This window comes from Polyodon spathula, chromosome 2, assembly GCF_017654505.1.
Source record: "Polyodon spathula isolate WHYD16114869_AA chromosome 2, ASM1765450v1, whole genome shotgun sequence".
In the NCBI taxonomy this organism is placed as follows: domain Eukaryota; kingdom Metazoa; phylum Chordata; class Actinopteri; order Acipenseriformes; family Polyodontidae; genus Polyodon; species Polyodon spathula.
The window spans coordinates 96,518,285-96,537,108 of NC_054535.1; the positions used below are offsets into that span (position 1 = coordinate 96,518,285).

Below are 18,824 nucleotides of genomic sequence, written 5' to 3' on the forward strand. Positions count from 1 at the left end.
AAGATCTTAAAAGGAAAGTTGAATGTACGTTTTTTGCATGCTCCTATGTCATACCATATTTAAGAGAGACACAGCAATTATTTTGCTTTGACAGCTTTTCTGAGTCCATCATGGCTAGATGACTTTAATGATATAATTACGGACAGTATTTATATTTGTATATACATTTAGCCTTTTTGTATCATTGCATTCGCCTTCATTCACTGTGTCATAGCAACGCCTGGAGGCCATGTGTACAACCTGCTTTTGTAACATTGTAAATGTTCTCAGGCACAGTGAGGAGTGGCACTGGCAGCGGGTGTTTCTATTATTGCAGTGCTGCCCCTGCTCCCCTTTTTGGTGCACCTTCAGCTGCACCCTGGCTGACCGTCGCTGCTTGTGCAGCTCTGACAGGCTCTTCTTTGCTCTTTGTTTTAGGTTGAACTGTACTACTGGTCATACGACAAGCAGCTTCCGAGATTTCTGGTACCAGCCAATATATATTTCTGGTACAGCCATATATATATAATATATATATATATATATATATATATATATATATATATATATTATATAATATATACATATGTCTTGTCTCCTGTTCTTTCTAAACTAGGTTTGATGAATGGCAGGTGATTGGGTGTCACCCCCACCCCCCCCCCCTTCCCCCACACACACTCATTATGTACCCATCTGCTCCAACGTATAGAATGAAAAAATAACCTCAACATAAGAGGGTTTTGACACACATTCCTGCTTCTTACTGAATCCAAACAACATATAGTGTTCCCTAGTGGTGGAATAAAATATGTAAACCATTATTGAGAGAAGAAAGCAGACAGGAATGGCTATGGATTTATGTGCCCTTTTAGATTCAGGGAACTGGTATGCATGTTACACATGGGTACTGCAATGTTTGAGGTCTTATTCCCCAAGAGGAGTATCATAGTGATCTACCACTGTTTGTAAGGTTAGTACAGTAATACATGCAAAAAAACATTCCGTATTTGAAATAACATATGGCATAAAGACTATAATGAATTTAATGCTTGACAAAACTAGTCCTTGATGTTTGAATATTACCTTAGGCATTTGGAATGATACAAAAGAGCTAAAATATGTATAGATTTAAAAACTGTTTCTGATTTCATTAAAGTCATCCATCCAGGGCTCATAATTCATGTAAAACATGAACAAAACATTAACTTTAGTTCTCTCTGCTTCAGAACAATAGTGCAGGACAAAGGTAGGATCTGTTAGGGAAAGTCACTTTCCAGAGTTACCAGGTGCTCTAGTTCTGAGCTCCACCACTGCTTTGCCTTACCACCATGGGGTAAGTACGTCACAACTGGGGAAGATCAGAAAAGGGCAACACTGTTACTAAGATGTGTTGCTTTGGTTGGTGAATCATCAACAAATATTTTCTTGACCTTATCATCCCCACCAACAGCAAGTAGTATTAGTGCATTTAAAGGTTAAAAGAGGCAAAAGATCAAGATCTCTAGAGCTTGAAACCCCTGCCTGTATGCAGGTCAAGTATCGTATTTGAGGTGATAATTTCAAGCTTCCCAAACGAGTTAAACAATGCGCTTGACCTGTGGCCTGGAAGTACTCCTCCCTGCTAGGGTGACAGCAGGGCAACAGCCCACATAAGTATTCAATCTAGAGCCTGTTCACAGACATGGCTGTCAAATGTCAAAAGTGCAATCATTTTGTGTGCTATGATTTCAAATAGCACTGTTCATATTGCCCCGACCAGTTTTACATTGGAGATTGCCTTGCTCCAACCTGACGTCATTAAGAAGGAAAATTCACTGCGACACTTAAGCTAATCCAAAAAATGCAGTCTTTGGGTTTATCTTAATTGAACACCATGAAACACCCAAAAAATGTTCCAAAATGACCAACGAAGTTCCAAGCATACAAAATTATATTTAATCCATCAAAATAGGCATTCTTTAAATAACTCATGAGTTAGAGTTTGTATTATATTCACTGATGGCATTTTTGGAAAGAACATTAAAGGTTGAGTAAGGCTTAAATATGAGTGGTGCCTTGATTCGTAGGAGCACTGTGAATCACTGCTTAACTATAACATCCATTTTTTTAATGTAAATTGCATTTGCTGACCCTAGAAAAATGCAAAGGCTTTATTGTAGAAAGCCATATTATAAAAGCATTAACATACAATAAATGCACTTATGCTTTATGAACACTGACAAAAAACAAATAAATGGTAATATACTTCTGTCGCAATTACCCAAAGAAATAAATAAAGAAATACAAATGTCCAAACCAGATAAAAACTGGTGGAAAGGTGAAAAGGTGAAAGGTTAGTGTGTTAACCTCCTAATCAAACAACAGAAAGCAAGACATAGGTTTCCATCAGTTGCCCAACAATATGAAACAAAATCGTACAGATATCACAAAGGTGTATTCAATGGATTTGCATGGTGATGGCTCTAAATACCACCTTCTATGTATTTAAATCATTCAAGCAGGAACCCACCTGGTGTTTTAGTTCTGCATATAGAAATGCACTTAAGAGACTACTGTGCTCCTGTGTTTTTTTTGTTTTTTTTTTCATTATCTTGGTTTTTTAACCACTGCACAAAGACCCAGCCTCATTGGCATAAGCAATTATAGAACTCTCAGGGGGCTGAAGAATCTGTTACATGCCCAGTTTGTGGAACAGAATCTTGAGATATAAACAGGAATCTGGGCTGAAAAGAGAGACCATTCATACCTGTTCTTCCTATGATGCAGTAGTGTATAAGGGGATTCAAGATGGTAACACAAAAATGAGATCATAACTCTTAAAAAAACAAAGCATGCAAGTACAAAACCAGTCACATAATCTTAGCTTAAAAAAAACACAGCAAACTTTATGTAATCCATCCAAACAGCTAAAAAAACCCACTGACTCTCAGACTCTTAGCCGGCAGAAACTATGTCACTTCGAGCACCTACAGGGACTGGCATGGGGCACTGAAGAGAGATCAGATTCCCAGAAATGTTGCAGTATAAAAACCATACCCGAGAAGAATAGTATTTTGTTACAAGTTTATCTTGCTTTACTCATGCTTTTTCCCATCCAAACCTCTGCAGAAAAAAAAAAAATAGATCTTCTCTAAGTACAGGTAGATGGAGCATGCTAGTCTGTAGTGACCTGAACAGACTGCAATACTTTCGACAATAATTGGACATCGAGTGCTACTGTAATACTGTACAACCGGTAACAAAAAACAACAGCAGTGTAGTGCAGGTTATGGCACCTGAACTGCATACATGTATGACACACCTTATGAAGAAAATAATATTATTAGAAAATATGCTGAATTGAAATTTGATTCCAGTTAGCTAGGACATTATCCAGAATGTTTGTGTAACAGAGGCTGGGTGCAAACTGGCGACCCTGCACACAGCAAGTGAGTGTCTTAACCACTATGCAAAAGAGCTGGGCTCATCTGTATTCATGGGCACTGTGCTTTTACCTCATCTCCTCTCAGCAACAGGGAGCAGAATCCATAACAGCAGCTCCCGTTACATTTGTTGCATTTATTTTTTTGCAATAATTATGCTAATAAATAACCAGTTTTATGATAATTACCAAGACTTGGACAAAGTGAATTGTTAAATAATACCTTCTAATGTACGTGTTACTGATAGGAAAATAAATTAATTGGTCTGTTCAATTGCACAATGCAATTCAAGTTATGTAACATACTGGTCTTGTGGTGCTAAATTTGTGACTACAATTCATTTCCTTCAGGCCTTTTAGTATTTAATAATGCAATTTTATAATGAGCATGGGCAAAAACTGGGAAGCAAATAATGGTTTTAAATTGAGTTCAGCAGGTCACAAGGTTATATTATCGTAATGCTGGTCTGACCTACCTAGAGTGGGTCACTTGTCGTCTTTGTTAATACAAACTGCACAGTTTGAAAGGGGGGTCAGCCAGCAGGATATTGTCTGAGAATGTATAAACATATGATATTATTGTTAATGAATGAATTTGTTTAGCCTTGTTATTTGCACATCAAGCATATTACAAAGGTAAGAGGATAGTGTAATTCTTATAAAATCCATATTTAAATCCTGCACTTTATATTACATCAAGCCAAAGTTATATATCATGGTGTCAGCAGCCTCTGTTAGTGTGCCCTTAGGGATTTAAAGTAGTGCTATCAAGTGCTAGGTTGCATAAGTACGTTACTTTACCACAATTCATATATTGATAGTTTTAACACCTGTGCAATATTATTATTGCTGGCCATTGATACAACAGTGTTGTTTCTTGCTAATTTCATACCAATAACATTTCAATTATATTTTTCTCTCATACAGAACAAACACCCTTAGATTCCTTTGTTAGTTGTGTTTTATGCAAAGTTCATTCTAATTCACCAAAAACCATTAACTGCTTAAACCATAAAAATGTTCTAACCTTATAAAGCATTAAAACGGTGGATTAGAAAAAACATATACAATAACTGCATTACTATTATTTCATACAATGTGATACTCCACATATAGCGCAGGTAAACACAGCAGTGGGGAAGCATTTTATAGCACCTCCATGCAGGAAGTTGGGGGAGCAAGCGAAGTCAGAGATGTGGAATTGCATTGAATATATGGAGAATCCCAAAAATAAGCCTATGGTAAACAGCAAATACGGTATATTTAAATTGAAATCTTTGACCTTTCATATAAAGCAAAAAATGAATCAAAACAAATACAACATGGAACTTGTACACAATCACCCAGCAACACTGGGAAACCTTGAACACTATAATGGGTAATTCCAAATGCAGCAGCTCATAATTATTGGATGTACCTTTAACTAAAAACCCTAGCACCTTGCATTCAGCTAAAGGAACAATTGTAATGATGAACCTCATCCACAAAATGGATGAGGAATAGAATTAATTCTTCTTAGCCTCCTGGCCAACAAAACGACTCCATCCCCCTCTCTGTAAATCGTATTATGCACTATCAGTGTACCAGTGGGTGATGGGGGCAATAATTACCAGCAACGTTCTTTTTCCTGTGCTTCATTTTAATCATTCAAAAAGCTCAATGTTTAGAAAGATAGGACACTAAACAACTGACCATAGTCCCATGTGGCCCTGACTTCTGACCCCAGTGCCACGGCCTGTGACCCCTCTCCCCACCCCCCATCAAAACCAGATTGAACATGATCCCATTATAAAAATCCAACTATATCCCATCATAAATCTTTATGTTTAATTCTATCTCTGTTTAATGACTAGTCCATAATATTCAGCTAGGATTCACTCTTGATTTATTCCTTTTCTCTCTCTCTAATGAACCTGTAGAGTTAAAGATGCTGTGTCACTATTATGAGACATTAACAGATTGAAATAATCACAATACATACTCAATACTCTAAATCAATGAAATGTTAAAAAAAAGAAGAAAAAAACATTTTATTTTCAGTGCAGCATACTTTTATATTTCAGAAGAAGAAGAAGCAGCTGCTGATGATGATGATGATTTGGGTGAAAGGTGTTCTGTGCTACAATGATTTTCAATATTACTTGCTAACAATATTCTTCATCTTAAAGTTCCATTCAGCTATATTGAAATATTTCACACAGATTAATAATTCACATGCCTTGAATTCTCATAGTGAATGTCAAGAAATAAAAAAAACACAATTAAACAGAGCATGTCATACCTAATACTTAAACAAAACTTGACTTAGACATATGTAAACAAAAATACCTATCAAATAAATACAACTGTCTAAAGAGATTATTTTAAACAGAAGGAATTTGTAAGGTTTTTCAAAATTAATATTTGTTTATAATGCTTACACTATGACAACCCAAAAATCTACATAAATATGTATGGAATAGCAATAACAACAACAATACCTACTACTACTAATAATAATAATAATAATAATAATAAATACATACATACATACATACATACATACATAAAAGCTACCCTAGGTATACATACAAAATGATAAAAACAAAGAATCTAATTTGAGCAATGGCTTTCTATGAGGAGAGATCGGGACATTATATCCTGTAGGCCTAATTGTGGGATTTCTAGGGCTTTAAATGATCAGTAGGTCATGAGTTTAAAAACATAAAAAAATTTTAAAAAATTAAAAAGCCTATACAGATTAAATGCTGTAATTAAAGTTATCAGTACCATAATCTAAAACAGACGATGCACTGCAAATACTTTTTTTTCTGTGAAAGAGGCATTACACAGTGGAAACAAATACAAAATATATTTTGTAAAGTGATTCCACGCCCTTTTTGCCCGTAACGCATTATTAGGCCTATCAATAAGAATGGCACTTAGCAGAGATAAGATTTTAAACAAATATAACAAACTGATAAAATTCTTGAGCCTGACAAAAAATTGCCAACAAATTAAATTGTGTCCTGTTCCTGTCTGTGAGACACCTGACTCCATGAAAATGATCGATTTTCAAAGGAAAAGTTCAGAGGAAAATAATAATACAATAATCAATGAAACAAATAGGTATAGTTTTAAAAATAGTTTTTTCTACAAATTTCTTATTATATATATATATATATATATATATATATATATATATATATATATATATATATATATTTTAATCATTGCCATAATTACATTTTACATTGAGTAACGTTACAGGTTACCAATGTAACTTTTAATTAAATCAAATCATTCGTGTGGAATAAGGGCTGATCATCTATATGTTGATAACAACATGTATGTACACTAACTCCCAGTAAATAAATAAAGTAAAACCTAGTATTAGCACAGGTTATGTGGCAATGTCTTTTGTATCAAAACATAAAAAAAAAAGCTGTCACACCCCTGAGGGGACATTCAGTTTTAATGTTTTCCTTCCAAACTTTACCTCATAAAATCTTGTTATTGTAGACCCGATTAAATGGTGCTTCTGCAGGCTGCGCTGACATCTGCCAGTGTTAGTCAGACTCCACATCAATAATCCCCAGGCCCTGCATTGCCCCAGTATACAAGCAAAGGGGTAAAGAGAACTATTTACATGTGGATTATGTAATAAAGGCAAAGTGGTCAAATAACTCACTTTAATCAATGCGGTTGTTTATCTCAATTTCCCTGTATTTAAAAATACTGCTAATAAATAAAAGGTGAAAACATGTTAATTCTACTGTGACTATTACTTCTACTGCTCCACAATTGCTTTATATACTTAGCTTTTGTTTTTCACTTAAGTTAACAAACTTCATTTAAATGTGTTATCTGACAAAGATGCGTGAATTCAATGTTGTCTAAACTTAAACATTTTACACAAATGGATACTCTTACTTAAATGCTTACTACAGAAAGTAAGCAATGAGGTGTTGCTAGCGTGCTTGCTGTGAAGTGGATCAGTGCCACGTCTAACTGTGTACCTTCTATAACCAATAATAATAATAATAATAATAATAAAGATATCAAAGCTTATAAAGTTTGCACTTGATAACAAATGATTGTATAATATTATCCCAGATAAACCATTACAACTATTTAAATGAGAATATGTTTATTAAGTATACACAAACATGCATACAGGGAGTAAAATAATGTTGGCTACCTACTACTAGGGTTTTTACAGAACAACCAGCAAGGTTAATTAAATCTACTGGTAGGTTAATAAATAGAGTTCAGTTAGTCAGCCACACTGGGAAAGACTGTATCAGCTTGTGAAATGTAAAGTGTTCTGTATTTTACCATAGGAACTAAGCACGTGAGAGGCAGCATGAATTATTTTCAAGTCCTCTGTTTATTTACAACATTGGTGTGATTTACAGTATCTACAATGTCGTTGTCTGCTTTGCCTATATAATACTTTATAGACTGTTTGTAGTAATATTAACATAAATATCCAAAGCAATGTAAAGGTGTAATATGGCAATTGCCTGTTAGATGGCAGTAATTCTTTTGTAGGCTGATTTGTTCCATGTATCAATAATTCAGCAGTATCCCTGACCTGCTTTAGTTTGGAGTGGTAAGATTGACTGTAGCTATCTTGAGATACATCTAACCTCTGTCAAGATGGCTACCAAAGTACCTCCCGCCCTAGAACACAAAACAACTACCTTCATCTGGTCAGCCACAATAGAGACAGAATCCATTGTTTGCACCACCTCAAAAGGAGTTAGCACTGGCACAATGGACTCTGAAATGTGTGTGGTTCACTGGGTAGCTGTACCATCTGCTAATTCCCTGTAGTATGCCATCTAGTCTCTGTGCTGGAAGTGTACCAGCCCTGTCAAAGCTAGGGACACAGATAAGTAGATAGAGGTAAAAATAAAAGGAGGAAGAAAGAAAAGTGCTGGGGAGCTGAGATATGCGCCTTCGCTTTGCAGCAGATGTGGACTTCAATCAATAAAATCAATAGCTAATGTTCGCTGACTGTAAAATGGTTAAAGAGGTTGCTGGCGAGTGACCATATGATGGATGGCCAGTGGGTGCTAGGACTGCAGAAAGGTCAGAGGTGACTAGCACCTTGAGATAGAATCTACAGCTGGCCCCCTTCCTACTGGACACTGATTGGGGTCGGAAGAGAGGCTTCTGTCAGCCTTCTGGCACATCCTAAGGAGCTGGATGACCACTAGCTGTTTTTAAAAGATACAGCATTCATTTTCCCTCCTTTATTTGCTTTGCAATGTGCTTATTTGCTCACTTTCTTCATCAAAATACCAATAAATGCACCATCCTTTCTGGGATTTAACTGTTTGGGCTCTAATTACCCAAATATCAAAGTCAGCCTTGTTGCCGTATGGATTAAGCAAGGATATTATAATTAATTTATAACTGATCAATAGCTGCTGATAGGTAAACGCTATAGGGTGGATATAGCAAAGGTTTAGATAACATTCAGTGGAAATGTTTTGGTTATTTCTTTGTTAAAGGATTACAACCATAATCCTGTACTTCACACCGCACAATGTTCAGTGTGTCTAAAGGAAGACATGTACCTTAAAATATTATTTGTAAATCATAGCTAGATTTTACAGTATTTAAGATCAGGGCCTGTGGAGAAATATGGGGTCTGAGATCATCTTAGGCCCCCATACTGTCGACAAAATTCAGGGGTAGATGTACTAAGATGGGTCAGTCGCAGCACAAACATACCTCAATTTGCATTTTCACTGTGACACTTAGCAAAGTAAACATTTTGTCATATGCACTAATAGAAAATATGTTAATGAAGAGATCTGCAATATATATTTGTTTAATCTTAACGAGATCTCTAGCATTACACATTGCGAGAGTCGTGCGACATTGTTCAAATAAATAGCGGGAGTTATACAACAAGAGATTTGTACTTCTTCACTTGTAGCACTGTGTAGGGCACTGTGCTCTTGACTGGAAGGTCATGAGTTCCATCCCAGGTAGGGAACACACTGCTGCTTCACATAGATTGATCCAGTAAAAATCCCAACTGTATAAATGAGTAATTGGATGTAAAAAAAAAAAATAATAATAATAATATCAAAATTGCAAATTGGCCTGGATAAGGATGTCTGCTAAGAAAAATATATAAAAAAATGCAGACCTGGTTGGTATAGGATGGGAGACTGCCTGGCAATGTCAGGCACTTTAAACTTTTCTTTGGAGTTTTACTCAGCGGTATAGTAGAGGGTATCTGCAGGTAAACAGCATTTACCCACTTTGAATTTGGGCAATATATCATTTACCATTTATTATTTAATAAGATCCAAAATGGAAAATTACCTATATGGTAATAGTATCCTAGGAGACAGTCAACATGGTTTTAGGAAAGGGAGATCGTGCCTAACTAACCTGCTCGTTTTTTTGAGGATGCAACATCGATAATGGATAATTGCAAAGCATGTGACATGGTTTATTTAGATTTCCAGAAAGCTTCTGACAAAGTCTTGCATAAAAGATTAATTCTCAAACTGAATGCAGTAGGGATTCAAGTTAACATATGTACTTGGACTAGGGAGTGGTTAACATGTAGAAAACAGAAAGTACCGATTAGAGGAGAAACCTCAGAATGGAGTGAGGTAACCAGTGGAGTACCACAGGGATCAGTATTAGGTCCTCTGCTATTCCTAATCTACATTAATGATTTAGATTCTGGTATAATAAGCAAACTTGTTAAATTTGCAGACTACACAAAAATAGGAGATGTGACAAACACTTTTTGCAGCAACAAAGGTCATTCAAAATGATCTAGACAAGATTCAGAACTGGGCAAACACATGGCAAATGACGTTTAATAGAGAAAAGTGTGAGGTACTGCACGCAGGAAATAAAAATGTGCATTATAAATATCATATGGGAGAAACTGAAATTGAAGAAGGAATCTATGAAAAAGACCTAGGAGTTTTTGTTTTGTTGTAGAAATGTCTAGATCAATGTGGAGAAACTATAAAAAAAAGACCAAAAAAAATGCTCGGATATATTGTGAATAGTGTTGAATCTAAATCAAGGGAAGTAATGTTAAAACTGTACAAGCATTAGTAAGACCTCATCTTGAATATTGTGTTCAGTTCTGGTCACCTCGCTACAAAATGGATATTGCTACTCTAGAAAGAGTGCAAAGAAGAATGATCGTCACGGTCGGCTGTGATTCAAACTTGCGATCTCCAAGCTATAGGGCACATCCTGCACTCCCCGCAGAGGGCCTTTACTGGATGCGCCACTCGGGAGCCCTTTTAACTTATTATTTTTAATCATGACTGTTTTTTGCACTTGTGTTTTTGCCAGGACCCCTTGCAGATAACATGGATGGGTTTATCCTGGTTAAACAAATACATTGACAATTGAGATTTCCACAATACTATCACCAGGCCCCTCCTCAATATGGTCACTTGCTGACACCCAGGTCTTGTAGTACTGCGCCCACACGTAAGCAGTCCTTATCCATGTACTGACCCAGACTACACCCTCTCCACTAGATGCTCCTGTGCTTTATATTAATATAGGAAATAAAATAGAATTGTATTTTTCTCCTTATCTGTAGCCCAGCTGTGGCTTGCAGCAAAATGATTGGTAATAATTTCCCAGTTCTTTTTCATTCTCTCCCTTAGGGTAAAGCCACATTTCCTCACAAAGGAAAGCCACCCCCCTCCCATCATCACCAAACCCCTGAAAAACCCTTTCTGCATCGCCTGGATCAGATTAGACACTATCTGAAATGTCAGCGCTAGATTTGAGCTGGCTGACTTCAGTGAAGCCAGAAGCACATTGATATGCTGAGGCACCACACTGGGCATAGCATTTTTAGAATCAGAGGGAGGACATATTTCAATTGAAACTGTTCCATGCTGGCATTATATTTATTGAAAACAGTGGCGATACCAAAACTTAAAACATTTTTATGATGAGTAGTTGTTATTATTCAATAACATTTTTGATTAGGCAAAGAAAGTATGGGAAAATCCACAGTAAAAACTCAGTCGATAGATAAATAACCAGTTTTAATACAATAAATGTTTTAAGCCTCAAACAACTGAAATGGCTGGTTTTAGGCCCGATTAACACTTTGTCTTGGCATTTAGGTAAGATTAGTAGTAGAACATGTTGAATCGCTGATAAAATCATCTACAGTTCTTTGCTTTATTGGTACTGCATTCAAACATTTTTTGTTGTTGTTTATCCCATGCTGAAATACCTGTGTTCAGTGTTTTAACTTTCCAATATGTAATATAGATTTTATAATGAAATATTTCAGTGCTATTAAGGGTTCAGGACCTACACTGCACTTCCTTTGGATTGCGTTCTATAGAAAACCAATTACAAATTGACAACACTTGAAAACCAGCGTTTCATGCTGCATTCTAATACTGAGAATGAAGCATTTGCAAGAGCTCTCAGTGCCACATGAATATTGTACAATAAACAAACAATGCTTGGATCATATTTTATTTTTCTATCCTTTTTTTTAAAAAAATGCATACATATGTCGTCAGACAAGTTCATTTTGCTCAGAACAGATCCCACTGTTTTAATATTCATTTACTTTGCCACTGACCTTTGGTATTTGTGCTTATTGACGTTCTTTCTCTCTCTGAGCCATTGTGTGGAAACACCTTGAAGTGTCAAGCTTTAAAAACGACTCCCTTTTTTCTCTTTCTCTTTTGTTGTGTGGATTAGCTTGGCCTTGTCAGAACACGTGCTCTAGTTAGAGGCTAGACATATTTCCCATCTGACTCCAAAGTATTGATTTTTCAGCATCAGCCATGTCTCTCAACTGCGGGGGCGAAAGGTGAAAGTTCAGCCTGCAGTGGCCAGCTTTACCTTCCTATTAGTGTCATGTCCTTTCCAGGCATTTTCAGCCGATATGTCCTCTGATCTTGAGTGAAAGACAGTTAGTGGCCTATTATTACATGTATATCACACTGGGCCAGGCCATGATGTTTAATGCATTCCCAGGCTCTACTTACTCAGTCTGCTTTGGTCATTAAAGCAAACCTTTTACGCTTGTGCATTGTAACCAGCCAAACTGCCATTCAAAATTTCAAAACTCAAAACGGATTTAAGATTTCTGTATAACTAATAAGAAATATTCTGATATTATAAACAACACTGCAAAATGGTCAGACACAAAAACCACGTACTGAAAACGAAAAATCCATGATGATGAAAGCACAGCTTATTAAACATTTAAAACTGATATCTGATCATAACTCTTCAACCACCAACAGCAAGTCCTGAGGAATGGACACAATGCAGCTGATGACTAATTCTCAATTATGCTCATCAGTAAAAGGAACCATTCAGGTAGAGTACAATTTGATATTTGGTAAATACGATTTTCATTACTTATCTTGCTTACACAAGTCTAACTGGAAAACATTAGCAGGTTAAACACAACTAAATAAAGTGTCAATTAATGTCTCAAGTGACTCCTAAGACAATGGAGAAAATCACAAATTGGGTATAAATAGACTAGTGTAGTTATACCATTGATCTATATAATAAAATAAAATCTACAGGAGGGTGTTTCAGGGAATATTTATAGGTCTGATAGTTTAACCAAAAAAGTTTACTATTGCACTATTAGGTTATGACCTCAAGTTCAGTTGCTTCTGCAACATTCCCTACCGCATTCATTTATACACAGCTGCAAAACAGGATAAACAAACTAATGTGGTTCTGCCCCCTGGATGGTGCAGAAAGGTTTGAAAAACTTATCCAGTGTTCCCGTGCAGCCTGACATTTGGTTAATGTGGTAAATTTGCATTGGGTTGTAGCTGTAAAGCATGAAGTGATATGATCATAATATTTGCACTGGCATTCTAATTGGGAAATGGTGGTGTTGAATTTTGTACCAATTTGAAAAGGGGTTTCCATGATGCAATATTACAATTTCTACATATTCGCCTATGTTACAGTGAGAAATTATGCACAATAGGAGCAATTACCATTATATGAGTTTTTATACTTTTTAACACATTAAACTGCTGTCTGGACCACTCAATTACTCTGACTCTATAGTCTATATGACTTTTATGTACATTATTTTGTAAACCACAAATAGTAATTTATTTTAAAAGATAATATTCACACAATAAACCACTTAAAGAAATAGCTTAATTAGGTGTAGGCTACATAAAATTATAGATCACAATGCAGTTTACAGATACATTTAAAAACTAAATGTACTTGCATATCTCTTTCGCCCTAATATTCATCTTTCTATTAATAAGCTTAAAATTACACAATATCTATGGGAAAAAATGACTACATCAAAATGCTATTTAAAATAAAACTTGAAACTAGTTATTCTACAATGATTACAACGTGTAACATATTTTTTTTTTTCGTTCCTGGGTAGTAAGTGTTATTTCCTAATTGCTTATGCCTCAAAAGTATAGAAAATGGCTATTATTCCCCACAAACTTTGCTTTTGTGACCAGGACAGTGATATTTCAAAATATCACTATTTCCAATGGGAAAACGAACAAATGTGTGTCTTTTCGTTCACATAAAGTTAGAAAAAAACAACATATGAATCCAAATGAACATGTATTTATACTAAAGTAATACAAAAATGACTACAAAAGATTTAGAAGTGAGTAGTTTTTCGAGATTTACGATTGTAAATCTTGAAAAACTACTCACTTCTAAATCTTTTGTAGTTATTTTTGTGTTACTTTAGTATAAATACATGTTCATTTGGATTCATATGTTGGATTCATATTTGCCTGTTTTCCCATTGGAAATAGTGGTATTTTGAAATATCACAGTCCTGGTCACAAAAGCAAAGTTTGTGAGGAATAATAGCCATTTTCTATACTTTTGAGGCATAAGCAATTAGGAAATAACACTTACTACCCAGGAACAAAAATTGTGTTGTTATATATTAGTGCTGGTATTTCTTGTCAAACAGGAAGCTTTCTGCTGAGCTCCGCACTTCACTCTGGTCTGGATGGAACATACCCTTCACGGGACATTTTTGGGGCTCCAGGAAATCACGTCAGAGGAAGAAAATGCAGTTTACTGCAAAGTTCCTTATGCCTAGTAAAGCAAACTGTGGTGTCTGGATGCAAGGGAATTATATCATAATTTTAATGTTCAAACAGCAAGAGGCTAAACATTAGATCCAAGAAAAGGTGAAACAAAACAAAGATAAGCACAACAAAAGCAAACTTTCATACCTAATACTATTTACTTGACGCTCCATTGACTTTTGGATGTAGGTCCACTGTTTGTATTAGCAATACAACTCTGCCTGCTTGCCACAGTGTGATTGTGGGGTGACTTTTCATTACTTTTGAGTTTTTTTCAGTCTGTAAATTCTAGCTACATGTAACTCTTTGCCACTCAGGCCTGAATGTTCTCAAAGTGCATTGACTGCTTAGATTAGATGTGTGGCTGGTTGCATGAAGGGCACAATATTATGAAATATTTTGTACATGTTTCATTTATATTTATTTTATTTGAACATGGGTGTACACACAACATAAAGTAACATATCATTTACAGTACTGTACTTATTCAGTATAATCACAGATGGTCCATATACACACACACTATTGCCATGTACAGTGAAGTGTCTTCCATAGCTACTACTGTATATTATCATATGATTATTACCATGTAATGTCACATCTCAAACAAATATATTGACAATAAACCCACTTACATGTCTACATTTACAAGAAGGACAGTTCCAAATACAGTAATAACAAAACAATAACACACTTAAAGCTTACACAGGAGTAACAATACAAATTTGACTATGGTGCAGAGAGCTGAGCATTGACAGTGCAAAAGTGCAGGGTCTGAGAGTACAACTGTGGGGATTTTCCTTTCAGCATCTGTTTGGAATAATGCAAAGAGCTTGTAATTAACTTTGTATAGAAATGCAATTTTGAGAGATGTTGCAAGAAGGTGGAGATGATGTACAGCACTTGGGATTTGGTTAATTTGTTGAACAAAATCATATATTCTGACAAAACAACACTTGATATGATTAACACTGGTTTATCATGTAATTTCTCCAGTCATTGCGCTGTTACAATTAATATTGGTTTGCATGACTATCAATTTTAATTTAAATAGTTTTATTGTTCAATTCCTGTACCAAATCACTACTCACAAATGCAGTCTATGGGAAGGATGCCTATATGGGAGGAAACAGCCCCCACGAAATACTGAGAAAAAATTAAGAAATCTAAATTGTGGCAAGATATCTAACTCAGTTTTATGGTAAACCGCTGTTAGGGTTAGAAATGTAATTGGTTTGGAGTTTCACCGGCAGCGTACGTCTAAAGCCTAGTTTTCAGGACACTGTATTTAATGTTTCTTGATGGGATTTATCATCAATCTATTAAAACTTCCAAATTTGTTCAACTACAATATGGACTGACTTTCAATGGGTAGATGGCAGCAGCACATTTGGCAAAACTAATTTAATTTACTGCAGCTGTGAAAGTTGTTGCAATAAACAGGTGCCTTGAGAACTTTATCGTTGATACCAGCTACAACATTTCAGCTGTGAGTGGTGAGTGTAAATTGTGTATTCTTTCTTGTTGTTAAGGTATTATCACTAGGGGAGTGGAACTTAACAGGATTGCCAAGAGGGAATTTGCAGTCTTATGAGTAGCCATAGGATTCAGGCAGCTCAGCCTGTTTGACGTGCCTGCTGCTGTCTGCTGTTGATGTCAGTGATGGTTGGGTTACAAAGTCAAAGGAAATGGAAAACTGGTGGTGAAATAAAGACGTAAACATATGGCTACAGTAATATCTGCTTCTCTTAGGTTATGACCTCAAGTTCAGTTGCGTCTGCAACATTCCCTACCTCCTTCATTTATACACAGCTGCAAAATGGGATAAACAAACCAATGTGGTTCTGACCCCTGGTCAGTGCAGAAAGGTTTGAAAAACGTATCCAGCCTTCCCGTGCAGCCTGACATTTGGTTAATGTGGTGAATTTGCATTGGGTTGTAGCTGTAAAGCATGACGTGATATGATCATAATATTAGCACTGGCATTCTAATTGGGAAACAGTGGTGTTGAATATTGTACCAATTTAAAAATGGGTGGAGTTTAAGACACATACAACACATCTGTAGTTATAATAAACTTGCTGAAATTCAGTTTTTTCAACCTTATTTAGAAATCAGCTTCAGAATAGTACAGCTTTACATGCAAAGCATGCTTATCTATAACACAGCTGAGCATTGACTTGCATTCAGTGACAGAATAGGCCTATTTTAAGTGATATTATATCTTAAATTCTCAATTAGTACTCAACAATTACACAAAACAAAGGCTAACAAGTCAAGCTCCAGACATCTAAATTGCAGAGCCTTGGTTTCTTCCAGAATATTTTCTTTATACTCGATGATTGCAAACCCATTTCATGGTGAAAAATCTGGTTTCGAATACTTCAAACCATTCTTAATCCTTCCAATCAGCTGAGATCAGCAGTGATATCCAAACTCGACTATTTCTCAGAACAGCAGTGAAAAAACAAGAGGTAAACATATAGAAAAATTATGAAACTATTGCATTTGAGTAACCAAGCACTACTATTCATTTACACACTCACTGAACACCGGAGAGGCTGAAAGCACGATTCTGCTTGGAAATTATGACTTTAAAACGTACACATTGAATTGTGCAAATTTTTCTTTTTTTCAGATTAGAGTTTAACTAGAGATATTACTGTAACCGGTTTGTTGTCAATATGCCAGTAGATTTTCTTTCTCGAAAGGATTAGATAGACAAGATGAAAAACTAAACTTACAGAAAACTAAACTGAACATCAGAGGAATGATACAGAACTTGTAAGAAAATGGTTATGCTCACGAGATGTACATGTATTTTAAAGCCTTAGTTATTATCTTTAATGTAGCGCTGTTTTTAAATTAGTGAATTATCTGCTAATTAGAACAATGGCATAATAATGTACAAGCATTGTTTGCTTTACTTTCAGGAGTTATAAGCCATTCTGAACGTGTGTTAAACCTGAAGCTTTACTCAAAACAAGGACATTCACAGCAGACGCATTCTTGCAGAACCTTGCTTGATTGTTACTATAAACCCAGAAAGGAAAAAAAGTGGTAGCTTTCTGCATTCGGTCAATGTCCCAAGAATTAAACGATTCCTTCCTTTGCTAAAATGAAGTGTGAGAAGCTGCAGAAGAAAGGCAGCTCAAGGTATTGCACGACATGGAAGAAAGCAGATTAATCATACCTGATCGGTCATAGGGTGGCTATATATTACTTTTGAAATACACATTTTGCATTAATGCTCAAAAGCCTCAGCAATAGATGGACAGCCAAGAACCAATCTACGCTCAGCTTGCTGGCTCTTTGGCTTGTTAAATACATGTATTGTTTCACATGGTGCCACTGACAGGATTTCATCTATTAACAATACAAACAAATCATAACTAGAGATTACATAGCACAGACAGGTCTAGATCACAAGTAAATTATGCAGTCTTGATAATGTTTTTTATAAGTTAATATGCTTTTTTACATGTACCTTTATTGATGACCATTTTCTTTTGCAGATGGGGCACCGATATTCTCTATGATTATCATTGTCTCCTTTTTTGGAATGAAAAACAAGTCTGAAACCAATTTACAGTAAAACCTGAACGAAACACCATTTGTATAAGACTGTCTATAAGAGACAACTTTTAATCCCTAAAACAGGTTTGAATGTACATTTAACCTTAAAAAAATGATAATCTTGATGTAAACAACCAAAAACGGCAAACAATCTTTTACAGACTACATGGTCAGCGATTACCACAGCCTGTTGATCTTGTGATGATTTAGTTGTATTGCCCGGTCCTCAGACCATGAAACGGTGCTCCTTGCCATCGTGAACCATCAGGATGACATTGCGGTTGGAGGTCCAGATCAGTCGTGCCAGCTTTAGTGCAGTCTGGGAGCCGGGGGAGACAGGCTGGACTGGAGGGACCTGGTATGTTTTAATGCAGCGCAGCTGAGGTGCAGAGTTCAGCATACCAATGCTCCCCAGCAATGATGTGTTCATCTAGGAAAAAAACAAACAAACAAAAGAGAATGCATAGCAATATGAAAGGTCCTTTTTTATGCATTTACAGCTTTTTCTTCTGATTTGCTTTATTCACAAGATTATTTTATTCAAATAATGTATTATTCTTATAGTTATCTTTTTTGTCTTTATGAAATCAGTGCCAATTAAAGGAAAAAACCTCAGACTGACAAATCTTGCAAAATATTGTGATATTTTGTTTGTCAACTGAAGAGAAAGCCTCATGAAAATATACTGTTTAAATACAATCTAATCCTCTTTATAAAAGCTGCCAACCAGAGCCATAGTAAGAGGGAAATGCCAAGCATAGGTCCTAGGA

The 18,824-nt window shown here is 35.8% G+C and overlaps 1 protein-coding gene across 2 annotated transcripts in view; it reads right to left on the minus strand.

The window, feature by feature from the left end:
• Positions 1 to 14,886: 14,886 nt before the first annotated feature.
• Positions 14,887 to 18,824, minus strand: part of LOC121304533 (WD repeat-containing protein 7-like) — a 214,009-nt gene continuing 210,071 nt past the window's right edge. For both annotated transcript variants that reach the window (XM_041235722.1, XM_041235715.1), the window contains one exon: positions 14,887 to 18,484. In XM_041235722.1, the coding sequence (XP_041091656.1) occupies positions 18,281 to 18,484 (204 nt within the window). In that variant the 3' untranslated portion in view covers positions 14,887 to 18,280. The remainder of the gene's footprint in view (positions 18,485 to 18,824) is intronic.